Source organism: Myxine glutinosa, chromosome 14 (genome assembly GCF_964187855.1).
Source record: "Myxine glutinosa chromosome 14, kmMyxGlut1.1, whole genome shotgun sequence".
NCBI classification, from domain to species: Eukaryota; Metazoa; Chordata; class Myxini; order Myxiniformes; family Myxinidae; genus Myxine; species Myxine glutinosa.
In genome coordinates this window covers 34862441-34881487 of record NC_136274.1, presented here as the reverse complement: position 1 = coordinate 34881487, position 19047 = coordinate 34862441, and the positions used below count along the sequence as shown (strand labels likewise).

Sequence of the window (19047 nt, the reverse complement as noted above, 5' to 3'; positions counted from 1 at the left end):
GCGGCCGTCGCAAATGCGGCTTCCAGATCTACAACCCTCATTGGAGAAGATACAGATCTCCTTCTCCTCCTGCTCTTCTATATGGTGGAGACAAACTGCATTGAACTCTATTTCCGTTCTGACAAGGCAAAATCAAATGTCTACAATATCAAAGTCCTTCAGCAGATACTTGGAAATGCAGCCTGCAGAGATATATTGTTCCTTCATGCATTAACTGGCTGTGACGCAACGTCTCGTGTCTTTGGGATTGGAAAGAAGTCAGGGTTTCAAATAATCATCAAGAAAGAAAAGGAACTGATAGACAGCTCAAAGGTGTTCTGTAAACCACAGCAGAGTCAGGATGTTATTGAAACTGCAGGCTGCAGAGCAATGGTGGCATTGTTTAAAGCAAATCAGAACGACTCATTGGCATCGATCAGATACAACATTCTCTGCAAAAAGGTTGCAAGGGCTAAGGCATTTGTCACTCCTGAAAGACTGCCACCCACATCCGCTGCCTGCAAGTTTCATTCTCTGCGGACCTATTACCAGGTAATGGAATGGATGGGCCTTTGTTGTGGAATGGAGCCAACGGAGTGGGGATGGAAGGTAGAAGGAGGAAAACTTGTTCCAGTGATGACAGACAAAAGCCCTGCTCCAGACATACTACTTCAGATGATTCACTGCAACTGTTCAGGGGGGTGCAAAACACTAAGGTGTTCATGTAGGAAGCATGGATTAGAGTGCACCAGTGCATGTGGACATTGCCAGGACAGCAACTGTGACAATATGAGTGTTGAACCAGACATAGAGGAGGAGGAGGAGGACGATGAAACTGGAATCTAAGACTAGAAGGCATATGGTACTTCCACATGTGTCAAAATTGTCCAATTTTTTATATGTGGCTTTCCATGTCATAGACTGGCAGAAACAATCAAAGAACATATATTTGTGCAAATATTTACTTTAAATTGCGAATGGTCTCAGGATTAGCACTGGATAAACTACCAGCAACGATCATAATACAAATATTGGTGCAAAATTTACTTTAAATTGTTAGTGGTCTGATGATTATCAGTCAATTTTTTTACGTTTTATCTGCCGGCAGCCATCTTGTTTTCTGACGTCACTGAGGGACTTTCCCATGCGTCAAAATTGTCCAACTTTTAATATGTTGTCTTCCACTTCATAAACTACTAGAAATAAGCATAAAACAAAAATTTGCAATTTTTTTGGGGTCAGGCAGTATATTGACCCGTCTATTGGCCTTCATCCAGTCGTTGCAAGTCCACGTCTTGTGGCAGCTTGCCTAGTTTATTGAATGCTGATAGATTGTCTTCAAGTGTCTTGTATCCAGCACCTGCATCAGTTCTTTTCGTGACAGAAGGACACTGTAGGGACTCTCCTATATCAACTTGACACAGAACACAGAGTTCCCAGTCCAGTGGCGTCTTTGGCGTTGAAGTTACATGCTTGGTAACATGAACTAACTTGAACTGCTTCGACATGATTGAAACCTGGATGGAGCAAACAAACAAAAAAGTCGTTTAATTAGGGGTTAATCAACGGACCAGCATGTTTTATCTACAGGACAATACACGACCCCCCCTGAAATCTGACACCAAATGACCTCTTTTAGGGGTATTTTTGGCCGAAATTTTCAAATTTTTCACTCCCCAGACCCCTAGATGTTCCCTTGAGCTCAGAATCGCCGCTGTAATGTGTCTACTGATGTTAGAAAAGATATAGGGTGAATGGGGCAATAATTGTGCCTGTAGGATTTGTTTCCGCCACCCCCCCTAAGGGTTACAGATTTTTAAAGCCGCCATTTTGAAATCCAATATGGCGGCCACATTGGGGTGATTTTCAAAGTGGTTCCATATCTGAAAATGTTCTAAATATAACATTCTATCATTGTGCCAAATTTGGTGCTTCCATCACAAAATGCACAATTATTCTTAAATTTTTGCTATGCCGCTGCACTAAAAGAGTCTTTATTAAAAGAACTCAAACTGCAGCACTGGTCTCTCCGGGCTGCGCGCCCCGTGTATATCCTGAGGTCCACCCCCACTTGGTGTGCGGGGTGATGTCACCACGCCAGTGCTTTCGTGTCCGCCACACGCCCCCCCCCCCCCCCCCAGAATCCCCGCGCACCTGAAGGGTCAGTTTGCGGGGCAAACGGATGACCCGGCTGAAGCGGCGACTGGCGGCGTCTGGGATGCAGGGATGCCATCTGGGATGCCTCCGGCTGCCCCTGGGATGGGTGCAGGCCCGGGGGGCGGCGTGGCGGCGGGGCTGGGTAGTGCCGGGGGGCGGCCCCGACGCGGGGGCCGGGCCACTGGCGGTGGGTGGTCCACGTCGAGGTGGGCCGGCTTGAGGCGGTCCACAGAAACGCGGTCAGGAGTACCGCCGATGTCCAGGGTGAAGTGCTTCACCCCGGTCTCCAGCACGCGGAAAGGCCCGTCGTACGTGGGCCGCAGTGGTGTCCGGTGGGCATCGTGGCGGACGAAGACGTACTCCGCCGTGCGAAGCTCCGGGGCGACGTGCGTCGGTGGGTGCCCGTGGTGTGCCGTTGGCACCGGGGCGAACCTCTGGGCGGTCTCCTGCAGAGCGGAGCGCTGCTGTGCCGCGGACCATGGTGCCGTGGAGTCGGGGAGGAACTCGCCCGGCACCCGCAGCAGTTGCCCGAAGACCAACTCCGCCGCGGATGCGCGCAGGTCATCCTTGGGCGCCGTCCGGAGGCCCAGCAGGACCCAGGGGAGCCTGTCGACCCAGCCGCCGTCGCGGAGGGTGGCCCGGAGCGCGGCCTTCAATGAGCGGTGGAATCGCTCGCACAGGCCGTTAGCCTGGGGGTGGTAGGCCGTGGCTCGGTGCAGCTGGACCCCGAGCCCCCGCGCGACCGCCCCTCAGAGCTCCGAGGTGAACTGGGGGCCGCGGTCGGACGAGATGTCTGAGGGGGCACCGAACCGGGCGATCCGGGTGGCGATGAACGCCTGCGCGACGTCCGCCGCCGTCGTCGACGCCAAGGGCACGGCCTACAGCCACCGGGTGGTGCGGTCCACCATGGTGAGGACGTGGGTGAAACCCCGCGAGGGGGACAGGGGTCCCACCAGGTCCACGTGGACATGGTCAAACCGGCGTTCCGGCACCGTAAACGGGGCCAATGGGGCCTGGGTGTGCCGGTGCACCTTGGCGCGCTGGCACGCGAGGCACGTCCTGGCCCAGCCGCGGACGGCCTTCCGGAGACCAGGCCAGACGAATTTGTCGGCGATCAACCTCTGGGAGGCCCTCGTGCCCGGGTGGGACAGGCCGTGGATGGCGTCAAACACCTGGCGCTGCCAGCCCGTGGGCACGATGGGGCGAGGCCGCCCGAGGGAGACGTCGCACAAGAGGGCCGTGCCCGCGCCGTCAAACGGCACCTCGGTGACGCGGAGGCCCGTGACGGCGGTCCGCAAGGCCTGGACGTCGGGGTCAGCGGCCTGGTCCGCTGCCATCCGGGCATGGTCAATGCCGAGGTGGACTGCGTGGGCGACGGACCGGGAAAGGCAATCCGCCACCGGGTTGTCCTTCCCCGCGACGTGCCGGATGTCCGTCGTGTACTCATACACGGCCGAGAGGTGACGCTGCTGCCGGGCTGACCACGGCTCGGTGACCTTGCCCATCGCGAAGACCAGCGGCTTGTGGTTGACGAAGGCCGTGAACGCACGGCCCTCGAGCAGATGGCGGAAGTGCCTGACAGCCAAGTGAAGCCCGAGCAACTCGCGGTCGAAGGTACTGTAGCGGCGTTCGGGCGGCCGAAACTGCCGGCTAAAGAACGCCAGCGGTTGCCAGGCACCACGCACCCATTGCTCGTGCACCGCGCCCACCGCGTAGTCCGAGGCGTCGGTGGTGAGGGCGATCGGTGCATCGGGCGCCGGGTGCGAGAGCATGGTGGCGTTAGCCAAGGCGAGCTTCGCGCCCGTGAACGCCGCGTCCATCTGCTCGGTCCAGGTAACGTCACCTTTGCCCGGCTTACCTCGGAGAGCTTCGTGCAGGGGGCGCAGGAGCTGGGCGATACGGGGCAGGAACCGATGGTAAAAGTTCACCATGCCCAGGAACTCCTGGAGCCCCCTGATCGTGCGGGGGCGCGGAAACCCCTTCACCGCCTCCACCTTGGCCGGCAGGGGGACGGCTCCGTGCCTGGTGACGTGGTGCCCCAAAAAATCGATTTCGGCGACGCCGAACCGGCACTTTGCGGGGTTCACAATCAGGCCATGCTGGCCCAGGCGTTCGAAGAGCGTGCGGAGGTGGTGTAGGTGCTCTTCGCGGGACGCGCTGGCGACGAGGATATCGTCCAGGTAGACGTATACAAAATCCAAGTCGCGCAGGATGCTGTCCATCAGCCGCTGGAACGCCTGAGCCGCATTCTTCAAACTGAAGGGCATCCGCAGGAATTCGAAAAGTCCGAATGGCGTGATGACCGCCATCTTCGAGATGTCCTCCGGCCTGACGGGGACCTGATGGTAGCCGTGTATGAGGTCCACCTTCGAGAAGAAGGACATGCCCGCCAAACCGGCGGAAAAGTCCTGAATGTGGGGGACGGAGTAGCGGTCGGGGGTGGTGGCGTCATTGAGACGGCGATAGTCCCCGCACGGTCGCCATCCCCCGCCGGGCTTCGGCACGATGTGCAGCGGCGATGCCCAAGCACTCTCCGAGCGCCGAACGATGCCGAGTCGCTCCAGGGTAGCGAACACCGCTTTTGCTACCGCTAGCTTCGTCGGCTCGAGGCGGCGTGCCCGGGCGTATACCGGTGGCCCGAAGGTGGGGATGTGATGTGCCACCCCGTGCTTGACGGCCCCCGCCGAGAAGGTGGGCCGCGTGAGGGCCGGGAAGCTGGCGAGGAGGCGGGTGAATTTGTCAGCTGCCGGAAGCGTACAGATCAACGTGGCCGGAACCGAATTGTTCGGCAAGCCGCTCGGTGAGCCGCTCAGTGAGCTGCTCGACGAGCTGGGCAGCGCACAAGCGAGCGAGCTGAACGTTTCGGCCTGGACAAGACGTCTGTGCTTTACGTCGACCAGGAGCCCATTTGCGCACAGGAAGTCCGCGCCAAGCAATGCCATGGGCACGTCGGCGGTGACGAACGACCATCGGAAAACCTGCCCTCCGAACCGCAGAGAGAGGCAGCGTTTTCCGTATGTACGAATGGGCGTCCCGTTCGCGGCAAGCAGCGCGGGGCCCCCGCCCGCGGTTTGCTTGTCCGACGTATCGGCAGGAACGACACTCACCTGCGCTCCCGTGTCGCACAGGTAACGGCGCCCGGATAAGGTGTCCGTTATGAACAGTAGGCTGTTCGAACGGCCGGCGCTCATTGCCACTATCGAGCGCCGGCCCGGGCGTTTCCCGACCTGTCGAAGGAGCACGGCGGGCGACACTGTCGAGCCTCGTGGCCGAACCTGGCGTGGACCTGGCACCAGGTGGTGGAGCTGGAGGAGTGCGGCTGGTGGAGCCGGCGGTTTTCTCCGCTGTGGCGGTTTTCTCCGCAGTGATGGGCGGGGCGTGGCGGCCGCCACGAGGCGCGCGTCGGGGTAGGCCGGAGGTTCCGCAGCCACGAGGCGTGCGTCAGGGTAGTGGTCCACCACCTCCGCAGCCTCGGGAGCCGCGACGGCCACCCCGAAACCCGCCCGCGTGTCCAAAGCCGCGAAGTACCTGTCTGCCTCGGCGGCCAGAGCTCGGGGTTCCGTTATCACGGTACCGGCCAACGCGAGGCGTACCTGTGCTGGTAGTTGGCGACGGAAAAGCGCCCGGAATAGAAAACCCGGGGCTTCGTCGCCCAACAGCGACAGCATATGGTCCATTCGGACCGACGGGCGCGTGTCGCCGAGCTCGGGGAGATCCAGGAGGTGGTCGGCCCGTACGTCCTCCGTGAGGCTGAACGTGGCTAGGAGTAGCCGCTTGAGCGCCTCGTACTTGTGGCCGTCCGGTGGGTGGCGGAGGATGGACACAACTCGAGCGGCCATGCCGGGCCCGAGGGAGGCGACGACGTGGCAGTAGCGCGTGTCGTCGCTGGTGATGCGCCGAAGCTGAAACTGGGCTTCAGCTTGGACGAACCAAACTTCGGCCTGGGCCTCCCAAAATTTGGGAAGCTTGACCGACCCCGCGTTGTTTGCCATCGCAATGGCGTCGTGTTCGGATGGATCGCTACGGCTGATCCAACGTCGAGGTCACCAAATGAAGCGCGGTGCTGCACGCGTTAAGGCTTACGAAAAGAGCAAGCGGACAACGCGGTTCATAACAAAAGAGTCTTTATTAAAAGAACTCAAACTGCAGCACTGGTCTCTCCGGGCTGCGTGCCCCGTGTATATCCTGAGGCCACGCCTCTCTCTAGGGCGTGGCCCACCCCACTTGGTGTGCGGGGTGATGTCACCACGCCAGTGCTTTCGTGTCCGCCACAATATATATATATATTAAAACGTCGTCTCGGATATATTAACCGGAATATATACGTGTATCTCGTTCTGTCAAGTCGTGTTCGACTCCTGGGGTGTTCCATTAGCATGCAGCTTGCGATTGCTTGCCAAGCTAGCCGTTCCGTATAAAGCCAATTTTGGTAAGTGAAGGGAGGTGCCGATACATACATAGGCTTGGCGGGAGTCTTTCCTCTTCAAACCCTCCATTTATTTATCTTCGCCTTCAAATAGTATTCTTTTTTCGCCGCTACTTAGCTGCTAACACAATCAATTCGTTTGGGGGAAGTTGATCACAAGAAAGGATCGAGTAAAACTGAAAATGACGACCGAGACAGTATTTGTTGGAGTACCACGACAGCACTGTTTATGTTGGAGGCCGCCATTTTGTTAAGCGGTACCGAGCGCTCAGTTCCGTTGGAGTGCTAGCTTGAGCGCTTTGAATCAAGCAAGATGCTTGCTCATGAAACAAACAGCCATTCATGATCATATTTCTCCAAACATCCCTATCCTGCACTACTTCCCGAAGCTCTGGCGGAGACGGCTTGGCTGCGGCCTTTACGCGTTTACTCCATTCATCCAGCACGTACAAGGTCTGCCTCTTCCCCTGCTTCCCTCAACCAGAGTCAGCATGGTGGATTTTTCCAGATTTTTATTTTCTACATGCCTGTGTCCAATGTACGACCATTAATTCTGTTTTACTATGAGCGCTCTGAGTGTACACGGTGGACTAGTAAGCCACCACAGGTCGACGGGGGTTATGCCTCCCCTTGGTTTGATTTGTCACATCTTTGTCTTTCCAGATTTTTGTCCATCCTCACGTTGATGTTCTCCCCAACGCCAACCGTTTATTAATTTCTCCTCCACATTCTCCATTCACTTCAATCTTAGAACCCAGGAAGATGAAACTTTCCACTATTTCCATGTGATCGTCTCCCAATCTGAACATTTTCATCAATATTCTCAGTTGACAAGATTTTAGTCGTTTTTAGGTTTAAATAAAGACCAACTTTTCACTGTCTGCAGCAGATTTTATCAAATCCTCTATGTTCTGCTGACAGAGTGGTACCGACAGCATTAATTAGGTTGTTGATACATCCTCCTCCAATCCCGACTCCATCCTTTTCATTCCAAGTTTGATATCCTCATGATGTACTCATTATACAGATCGAACAAGGGGAGACGATACACCTCGAGCTGTCTGACCCCTTTTCCAATTCCAAGCCACTCTGTCTCTCCATACTCTCGAGCTTATTGTTTAATGTACAAGGTTTTTATCAGACACGTCAGGTTCTCTGACATCCCCATTTATCTCAACGTAATCCACATCAATTCATCGTAAACATAATCGAAAGCTTTGCTATTATCTATAAAACAAATACACTAGGGTGGTTCTTAAAAATGAAAGTTACAAAAGTCACTTAAAATTTTTTGTATGTATGAAAAAACCGTTGTGAAATTTTAAGCCATTTGGACGAAATTTATGGGTTGCACACGGAGTTTGTAATTTAACATATTTGGCTCGCATAAATGTTTGGAGTTGATTATTTATTCTCCACTGCTATACTTGTGATTTTGACCATTACAGTTGACCTATGACCTTGCTATGTACTGCACATTTTAAAGTTGTTTTTAAGTAAATTGAATACAGTACAGCTGTATTCTGGTGTATGCAGTTGCTCTCATTGAAGAGTACAATCGTCTCTTGACCAGGGATGAACAGCAAACCCAGTATCTGCTTCAAGTTGTGACACAACATCGCAAGAGGTTTCCCGGTTGCAGGAAATCGACGCTTATCAGGCACAAATGAGTGGCTGGCAACCATGAGTCACTGTGCAACCCTTAAAACTTGATGTATTCAAAAAATATTTCACATGCAGAATTTTTACCTCAATAACAAAAAAATTAACGGTTAGGAGTGAAACAATTCAAATTTTGTTTTTGCCTTATTTAGCTAAGAACCACCCGAAGATACACCTTCTTTTGACATTCCTTTCACCATGATCCACCTCAGATTTGCGATTTGATCTCTAGTTCCTCTTCTGAAACCTGTTTGTTCAATGGGCATTTATTATATTCCGTGTTGAATGATCTTTAGTAATATCTTATCAGCATGTGATATCAACGCAATGGTTCGGTGATTTGAACTTTGGCTTTCATCTCCTTTCTTTGGCAATGATATGTAAGACACAAGGAAACACAGCCCTTAGGTGGACCCAGAGAAATCTAGGGTTCTATGTGCTCTTTGTTGTATTCTGAGCATCCTATTGCCGTCTGTGCTCCGTTTTCTGGGAAAATTATTTTGTCGTGGTACAAGTGGTGGCGGTGCAAAGAAAACTGCTTCTAATGTTTTTTTGCTCTTTTAATTATTTTTAATTTATTCACACAAATAGTCACTAAGTTGAAATTTGATGTCAAAACTTCAAATGGAATTGACGATATATAAACATTAGGCCTAGCTCTTTGAATTTTTGAATGAGACCATCAAAATTTATGTAGGAATGAAATGCTTACACAATGAAACGTACGTGTCTTCCTGCACGTAACCTACCTTAAATTTTAAAAAAACACGTTATAAGACCCGAAGTGGAGCTCAGACAAACAGGCACACACTTTTGTGAGGCCAAAGGAGAGGGAAGAAATCTCCAATGGTGGACTGAACAGCATGGTCCATGAACGGTGATCCCTTATCGAAGTGGAGGTGGATACTTTGAGTCTTGGGAGGACTCCGTTCCACCTCGTGAAACCCGCAAATGGAGATAACAAGCAACGACACGCATCTCACACACGTGGACGTACAAACAAATACACGAGACACAACAAATGACTGTCAGACGAGACAAACAACCACTGAGGTTGGGGGACGTGCCACAATGGGTACCAGCGATGACATAACAATGGCTTCGGAAGTGCCGCAACTATGAAATACTGTATTTTATAAGCCTATAGCCTTCCCGGGAACAACAACAGTACAAACACAAAGTTTGAACTCATTCTGTCCAGCGGTTTAGGAATACATACAAGTCAAAGAAACAAACACATTAGCTGAATTATACACAGTATTAAAGCGCGGCGTTACGCGCGCTGCTTGTGAGCAAGGAGGAAGCGGACAAGCGGTAACATATAAACGTCTTTATTGTAAGACTACACTGTAACACTGAAATGTTCCGGGCTGGTCGCCCGGTGTATATCATGAGGCCACGCCTACCCCTCGGGCGTGGCCACCGCCCACTTGGTGCGTGGAATGATGTCACCACGCCAGTGGGCTTTTGTGTCCGCCACACGCGCCCCCCCAGAATTCCCGCGCACCTGGAGGGCCAGTTTGCGGGGCAGACGAATGACCCGGCCGAAGCGCCCCCTGGCGATCGGCGGCGTCCGGGGTGCAGGGATGCCAGGTGGGATGCCCCTGGCTGCCCCTGGGGTGGGTGCGGGACCAGGGGGCGGTGGGGCTGGGCGGTGCCGGGGGTCCGCCCGCAGGAGGGCGGCCCCGACGTGGGGGTCGGGCCACTGGCGGTGGATGGTCCACATCGAGGTGGGCCGGCTTGAGGCGGTCTACCGAAACGCGGTCAGGAGTACCGCCGATGTCCAGGGTGAAGTGCTTCGCCCCGGTCTCCAGCACGCGGAAAGGCCCGTCGTACGGGGGCCGCAGTGGTGTCCGATGGGCATCGTGGCGGACGAAGACGTACTCCGCCGTGCGAAGCTCCGGGGCGACGTGCGTCGGTGGGTGCCCGTGGCATGCCGTTGGCACCGGGGCGAACCTCTGGGCGGTCTCTTGCAGAGCGGAGCGCTGCTGTGCCGCGGACCATGGTGCCGTGGAGTCGGGGAGGAACTCGCCCGGCACCCGCAGCGGTTGCCCGAAGACCAACTCCGCCGCGGATGCGCGCAGGTCCTCCTTGGGCGCCGTCCGGAGGCCCAGCAGGACCCAGGGGAGCCTGTCGACCCAGCCGCCGTCGCGGAGGGTGGCCCGGAGCGCGGCCTTCAATGAGCGGTGAAATCGCTCACACAGGCCATTAGCCTGGGGGTGGTAGGCCGTGGTTCGGTGCAGACGGACCCCGAGCCCCTGCGCAACCGCCCCCCAGAGCTCCGAGGTGAACTCGGGGCCGCGGTCGGATGAGATGTCTGAGGGGGCGCCGAACTGGGCGACCCAGGTGGCGATGAAAGCCTGCGCGACATCGGCCGCCGTTGTCGACGCCAAGGGCACGGCCTCCGGCCACCGGGTGGTGCGGTCCACCATGGTGAGGACGTAGGTGAAACCCCGCGAGGGGGGCAGAGGTCCCACCAGGTCCACGTGGACGTGGTCAAACCGGCGTTCCGGCACCGTGAACGGGGCCAACGGGGCCAACGGGGCCTGGGTGTGCCGGTGCACCTTGGCGCGCTGGCACGCGAGGCACGTCCTGGCCCAGCCGCGGACGGCCTTCCGGAGGCCATGCCAGACGAACTTGTCGGCGATCAGCCTTTGGGAGGCCCTCGCGCCCGGGTGGGACAGGCCGTGGATGGCGTCAAACACCTGGCGCTGCCAGCCCGCGGGCACAATGGGGCGAGGACGCCCGAGGGAGACGTCGCACAAGAGGGCCGTGCCCGCGCCGTCGAACGGCACCTCGGTGACGCGGAGGCCCGTGACGGCGGTCCGCAAGGCCTGGACGTCGGGGTCAGCGGCCTGGTCCGCTGCCATCCGGGCATAGTCGATGCCGAGGTGGACTGCGTGGGCGACGGCCCGGGAAAGGCAATCCGCCACCGGGTTGTCCTTCCCCGCGACGTGCTGGATGTCCGTCGTGTACTCGGACACGGCCGAGAGGTGACGCTGCTGCCGGGCCGACCACGGCTCGGTGACCTTGCCCATCGCGAAGATCAGCGGCTTGTGGTCGACGAAGGCAGTGAACGCCCGGCCCTCGAGCAGATGGCGGAAGTGCCTGACCGCCAAGTGAAGTCCGAGCAACTCGCGGTCGAAGGTACTGTAACGGCGTTCGGGCGGGCGAAGCTGCCGGCTAAAGAACGCCAGCGGTTGCCAAGCTCCACGCACCCATTGCTCGTGCACCGCGCCCACCGCGTAGTCCGAGGCATCGGTGGTGAGGGCGATCGGTGCATCGGGCGCCGGGTGCGCGAGCATGGTGGCGTTAGCCAAGGCGAGCTTCGCGCCCGTGAACGCCGTGTCCATCTGCTCGGTCCAGGTAACGTCGCCTTTTCCCGGCTTACCTCGGAGAGCTTCGTGCAGGGGGCGCAGGAGCTGGGCGATACGGGGCAGGAACCGATGGTAAAAGTTCACCATGCCCAGGAACTCCTGCAGCCCTCTGATCGTGCGGGGGCGCGGAAACCCCTTCACCGCCTCCACCTTGGCCGGCAGGGGGACGGCTCCGTGCCTGGTGACACGGTGCCCCAGAAAATCGATTGTGGCGGCGCCGAACCGGCACTTTGCGGGGTTCACAATCAGGCCATGCTGGCCCAGGCGTTCGAAGAGCGTGCGGAGGTGGCGTAGGTGCTCTTCGCGGGACGCGCTGGCGACGAGGATATCGTCCAGGTAGACGTAGACAAAATCCAAGTCGCGCAGGACGCTGTCCATCAGTCGCTGGAATGCCTGAGCCGCATTCTTCAGACCGAAGGGCATGCGCAGGAACTCGAAGAGTCCGAATGGCGTGATGACCGCCGTCTTCGGGACGTCCTCCGGCCTGACGGGGACCTGATGGTAGCCGCGTATGAGGTCCACCTTCGAGAAGAAGGACCTGCCCGCCAAACGGGCGGAAAAGTCCTGAATGTGGGGGACGGGGTAGCGGTCGGGAGTCGTGGCGTCATTGAGACGGCGATAGTCCCCGCACGGTCGCCATCCCCCGCCGGGCTTCGGCACGATGTGCAGCGGCGACGCCCAAGCGCTCTGTGAGCGCCGAACGATGCCGAGTCGCTCCAGGGTAGCGAACCCCGCTTTTGCCACCGCCAGCTTCTTCGGCTCGAGGCGGCGTGCCCGGGCGTAGACCGGTGGCCCGACGGTGGGGATGTGATGGGCCACCCCGTGCTTGACGGCCCCCGCCGAGAAGGTGGGCCGCGTGAGGGCCGGGAAGCCGGCGAGGAGGCGGGTGAATGCGTCCGCTGCCGGAAGCGTACAGACCAACGTGGCCGGAACCGAATCGTTCGGCAAGCCGCTTGGCAAGCCGCTCGTTGAGCTGGGCAACGCACAAGCGAGCGAGCTGAACGTCTCGGCCTGGACAAGCCGTCTGCGCTTGACGTCGACCAGGAGCCCATTAGCGCACAGGAAGTCCGCGCCAAGCAGTGCCATGGGCACGTCGGCGGTGACGAACGTCCATCGGAAAACCTGCCCTCCAAACCGCAGAGAGAGGCAGCGTTTTCCGTACGTACGGATGGGCGTCCCGTTCGCGGCAAGCAGCGCGGGGCCCCCACCCGCGGCGTGCTTGTCTGACGTGCCGGCGGGAATGACACTCACCTGCGCTCCCGTGTCGCACAGGTAACGGCGCCCGGAGAAGGTGTCCGTTATGAACAGCAGGCTGCTCGAACGGCCGGCGCTCATCGCCACTATTGAGCGCCGGCCCGGGCGTTTCCCGACCCGTTGAAGGAGCACGGCGGATGACACCGCCGAGCTTCGTGGCCGAACTTGGCGTGGAACCAGCACCAGGTGGTGGAGCTGGAGGAGCGCGGCTGGCTCCGCCAGGCCGGTGGAGTCGACGGGTTTCCCTGCGGTGGCGGTTTTCGCCGTGGCGGGGGGCGTGGCGGCGTTCACGAGGTGCGTATCAGCATGCTGCTGAACATCAGCGTGCTGCTGAACATCAGCGCGCTGCTGAACATCAGCGTCGAAGGCCGTGACGGCCACGCCGACGCTCGCCCGCGTGTCCGAAGCGGCGAAGTACTTGTCCGCCTCGGCCGCCAATGCTCGGGGTTCCGTTAGCCCGGTCCCGGCCAACGCGAGGCGAACCTGCGCTGGAAGTTGGCGACGGAAAAGCGCCCGGAATAGCGAACAGTGACAGCATATGGTCCATTCGGACCGACGGGCGCGTCTCACCGAGCTCGGGGAGATCCAGGAGGCGGTCGGCCCGTGCGTCGTCCGTGAGGCTGAACGTGGCTAGGAGTAGCCGCTTGAGTGCCTCGTACTTGTGGCCTTTCGGTGGGTGGCGAAGGACGGACACAACTCGAGCGGCCGTGCCGGGCCCGAGGGAGGCGACGACGTGGCAATAGCGCGTGTCATCGCCGGTGAGGTGCCGAAGCTGAAATTGGGCTTCGGCCTGGACGAACCAGACTTCGGCCTGAGCCTCCCAAAATTCCGGAAGTTTGACGAAGTCGGCCATGGCGATGGCGTCGCGTGTGGAAGGATCGCTCCGGCAGATCCAACGTCGAGGGTCACCAGTAAAGCGCGGCGTTACGCGCGCTGCTTGTGAGCAAGGAGGAAGCGGACAAGCGGTAACATATAAACGTCTTTATTGTAAGACTACACTGTAACACTGAAATGTTCCGGGCTGGTCGCCCGGTGTATATCATGAGGCCACGCCTACCCCTCGGGCGTGGCCACCGCCCACTTGGTGCGTGGAATGATGTCACCACGCCAGTGGGCTTTTGTGTCCGCCACAGTATGATTAAACTTTAACTCCCAGCTATGTATCGCCAACTGTCATCCATTACATTCAACCGACTGGACTTCTCAGAAGACAAACAGCAGTCGGCTTCATGTCACTGTAAAACAAACTCACGAGTAAAAACTTGGCGAATTCATTTGCCAGCTTAAGCTTATGCGTCACTACTAACTCGACAAGTCCTCAAGGGTTGTCAACTAGTGATCTCAAGGGCCAGTATGCACTGCTTTGGAGAGGTTGGGGCCAATCATAGGCCAGGCAAGTGTGGCCGGACGCGATTGGTTATGTTTGGGCCTTACGACATCAATGTAAACCATGTTCCCCAAGACATTTATCCATATTTCACTCTCTAAGTAATTAATCGCTCATTAAAACATTCCATGAAATGTATTAAATCAATCGCAAGGAAAACTGCTTGTAATTCTTTCTGAGATATAGGAATGAGTATATCCACACATTTTTGTCGTCGCTGGAGGCATTGTTTTCGGTTTGTCCATCCGCTCATCCTGTTGTCTGTCCGTGATAGCTTTTCGTTCCCGTGATAACTTAAGAACGGCTGAAGGGATCTAAGTAAGACTTAGTACAAGCATGCATAATGATGTAAAGATTAACTGATTAAATTTTGGGGTCAAAGGTCAGAGGTCATGTCAGGTAAAATGTGATAATTTGTGAACAGCTGAAGGGATTTAAATGAAAACTTGGTACAGTTATGTATAATGATGCAAATATTAACTGATTATCCAGACTTGGCATTTAATATGGAATTTTTTTTTGTAGGGGTGAACTTACTTTTCAAGATGACTTAGAACCAAAAGTTCATTGGAATTGTGTTGAAATTATTCTAGATTTTGTTAATGTGACCTTTAAAAGAAACAAAAACCACATTTGACATTTCGAAGCAAATAAATTGATCCTTGAAAGTGATGTAAACTGATATCGAACTCAATTCATGGACAGTACTGTGTTAAACTTCTGTACATTTTCCAGAAGTATCTCTTTATTGTGCACATTAGCCAAAAAAAAATTTCAACAAAAACAAAAGCTAAATTATGACTGGGATTACGGACAGTAAAATTACAGTTCAGTACTTCGTGTAACCCCCACGAGCATTCAGGAGAGCACGTACACGTCGAGGCATGCTGTTCACGAGATTTGCCAAGGTTTGGACAGGAATCGCTTGCCATGCAGTGACAATAGTCTGCTGCAATTCACGCACAGAGGCAGGCTGCTGGTCCAAGTTGTCGATTTGACGCGTTAATTCTGCCCACAAGTTCTCTATCGGATTCATATCCGGGGACATGGCAGGCCACTCCATATGCTCTACACCACGATCAGCAAGAAAGTGTTGGATCATGCGAGCACGATGAGGCTGTGCATTGTCATCTTGGAAGACAGTTTCCTCGAAAGGCTACATGAGCAAATGGAAGCAATGTTTCTTCCAGAATGACCCTGTACTTGAACTGGTTCAGGTTTCCATTCAGAACAACCAGGTCAGTTTTGCCCCCTGCATGAAAAGCTGCCCAAACGGTCACCCCACCACCTCCAGCTTGGACTCTTGGCACTATACAATCTTCGTTGTGGGCTTCATGCACTTGTCTGCGCACTCGGATGCGGCCATCTTGACGAGAGACCAGAAATCTAGACTCGTCACTGAAGGTCACGTGATTCCAGTGTCCTGGCTGCCATTGACGGTGCTCTCTGGCCCACTGCAATCGGCACTGGCTGTGTTGTCTGGTCAGGCGTGGCTTTCTCAGGGGACGCCTGGCACGATAGCCTGCTTGAACCAGTCGTTGGTTGACTAGCCTTCTGGATACAGGCACATTTGTCAGTTGCTGCCATTCAGCCCCAAGCCGATTAGCTGACTTGGTATGGCCATTGCAGACTAACCGGTGCAGCTGGCGATCATCTCTCCTTGTGGTTCTGCATGGACGTCCTGGCCTCGGTATTGGAGTTGGGACACCCCTCTGAGCATTTCGTTTCAGGATCTTTGACACCTGACCTTGAGTGATGCCATACTGCCGAGCAATAGCACGCTGTTTCATGCCAGAATTTCGTAAAGCCACCACTCCATGACAAACAGCATTGTCAAGTTGACGGACCTTCTCCAGAGAAAGCGGCAATAACTTTTGTAGACGTGCAGCAGTTGTTTTCCACTAATACAGAACGCAACAACCCTTATATACCTGATTGTGAAGCCAATCGTCAAATGTACCTGTCCTTACATTTTGCCACGCCACCTGTGATATAATCCTGTTATTGACTTCCTGCTGCGAAAGACAATCAGTGACATGGTTCTTTCAACAAAGACATCACCGAAGGGTAAAATAAACTCACCAGATTGATATACTGAGTTCAGAAAGTAAACACAAGTCAAGAAAAAAAAAACATTCCATATTAAATGCCAAGTCTGTATTATAGGGTCCAGAGGTCAGAGGTCATGTCAGGTAAAATGTGATAACTTGTGAACAGCTGAATGGATTTAAATGAAAACTTGGTACAGTTATGTATAATGATGCAAATATTAACTGATTATATTATAGGGTCCAGAGGTCAGAGGTCAGAGGTCATGTCAGGTAAAATGTGATAACTTGTGAACAGCTGAATGGATTGAAATGAAAACTTGGTACAGTTATGTATAATGATGCAAATATTAACTGATTATCTTATAGGGTCCAGAGGTCAGAGGTCCCTTTTACTGCGCTAACTTGTAAACTAGTCATAGGATTTTGAGCAAACTTGGTATATGTATATATTATGATGCAAAGATGAACTGATTGGTTTCTTTGCAAGGGTTATTCTGGGTGGTTTGCCATACATATACAGCATACATATATAACCATACTCAGTAGCGTAGTGGTTATAGCGTCCGCTTTGAGTGTCGGAGGGCGGTGGTTCAAACCATGGCTGGGCCATACCAAAGCATTTTTAAAATGGTACGTGCTACTTCCTTGCTTAATGCTCAGCATTTAAAAGGAGTGAGCACAGACAAAAATGCTGTGAAGGCAATGGCAAACCACCCAGTAGAACCCTTGCCAAGAAACTATTTTGGCAGCACCAACACTGCAAAAGGAATGGTACATCCAATATATATATATTTTTTTTTTTAGCCACTGTACTTGGCTTCACAATCTTCGCATGCTATGTTGTCGTTGACATTCCTCCTGTCAGATTTGTTCATGTGATCTTTAGGTTTTGATAGCTGTGCCCATAAAGATGCTTGCGGCACCATTCTTATGGGCATCATCATTACCACAAAGCATACCTGGAGTTTACTTCATAGTCATACATCACCCTTTCTTTGTGCTTCCATGTTCCTCACTCTGCTTCCAGACTTCGCCTTCATACGTGGAGTTTATGCGCCAAGAGCGTGCAAGCCTCCGTGTGCTCTTCCCTTATTTGCGTGCATGCCAGATTGCAGCAAAAGCAGTGCTCGCATGGCGGAAACGCAAAAGGTAATAAATAGAGATTGAAAATTAACAAACTCAAAAAACAGCAAATACTGGTGCTTTTACTTATGAAAGAAGATTGTGCGTGTATATGTGTGATAAACTCTTCTAAACTTTACAATGACACGCACTGAATGTTTTGCCATTCAAATAATTTATAACAACTAAATCTTGTATTTTTGATCCCGCAAATATGGCAAAAGAAAAAAAATCCAGATCCTGCCAACAGTCGGCCTCTTAGCTTCTACACCGTTATGAGCAAAGTCATGGAATTCCTGATCATAGTACTCAGTCTCACGAGTCATATAGAAACCCACAACCTCCTAGCTGATGCCCAGTATGGCTACCGACATTGAAGGTCCAATAGTGATGGTCTTTGGATCATCGTGATGAAGCCATTGTTGTTGCTCTCGACTTCTCAAAGGCTTTTTGACAAAGTGTGGCACAAGGGGCTTATCCACAAGTTAAAATCATATGGCATCTCTGGAAAATTGCTTGCTACAATTTCTGATTTCCTTCCAAATCACCAAATCTCTGTGGTACATGAGGGACAGTCGGCCCCTGCCCATAATATTAATGCTGCTGTTCCTCAGGGTTCTGCGTTGTGTCCTACATGGTTATTGAGATATATCAATATCCAGCATGATTGTATTCTTTTACAGTTAAACATTTATGCGGATCATTCAACACTGTACACTACATATACCCAGGAACCATGTCTCCTTCATCCCGCGTCCAGGCCAGTGCCTATCAGGACCTGGAGAGTCTGATTAACTGGGGAAATAACTGGCCCATTACTTTCAACCAAAGGTTGACTCACTTATTGTCTATGTCCACTGTCCAGCTCAAGATAACCCTATTTTCCATTCCTTTTTTATGCCACCGCCGACAAAGTCGCCGTTTACCTGACGGTTGCAGATACACAACAACAACAACATGCATTTTAAGGCTATTTTCCCCGCTAGAGCGGGGGTTAGCCTTGCGGTCCCCATGACAATCTTCTCCATTTTGCCCTATTTTCTGCATCTCTCCTTGTTAACCCCCTTGCCTGCATTTCTTCTTCCACCATCTTTAGCCAAGTCTTTCTCGGTCTTCCCCGTCCTCTACTTCCTTCTACATTAATTTCCATCACTCTTCTCAACCAGTCACTTTCATCCTTTCTCAACACATGACCAAACCATCTCAACCTGTTCCTCTTCACAGCATCCATCACAGGCTCTATTCCCATCATCTTTTGCAATTCATCATTTGTCTTCCTCTCTCTCAACGATACTCCGCACATCCATCAAACCATTCGCATTTCCACCCTTTCGAGGGTTGCAGATATATATATATATATATATATATATATATATATATATATATATATATATATATATATATATATATATATATATATATATACACATACATATATATATATATATCGGTGTGGTTTTGAGGAGTCTAAAAGAGATCCTCCCATAGTTAAAGCAGCTATTTCATAGTTACATATACCGTTTAGTTTAACTGTCTTAACATCCATATTGTTAGATCTGTGTTGTGATTGTGTCATTAGAAATCTCATATTTGTCATTTTTCTCATTCCACCTTCTTTTGCTGCTGTTCCTC

The 19047-nt window shown here is 53.4% G+C and overlaps 1 protein-coding gene across 2 annotated transcripts in view; it reads left to right on the top strand.

The window, feature by feature from the left end:
- LOC137418388 (uncharacterized) overlaps positions 1-19047 on the top strand; it is a 43219-nt gene that overhangs the window by 8767 nt on the left and 15405 nt on the right. The window contains exons 1-2 of one of the 2 annotated variants that reach the window (XM_068104447.2): positions 6519-7015; positions 17321-17442. In XM_068104447.2, coding sequence (XP_067960548.2) covers positions 6905-7015; positions 17321-17442 — 233 coding nt within the window. In that variant the 5' untranslated portion in view covers positions 6519-6904. Of the gene's footprint in view, positions 1-6518; positions 7016-17320; positions 17443-19047 lie in introns of those variants that run through there. The other variant, XM_068104448.2, reaches the window with a different exon arrangement.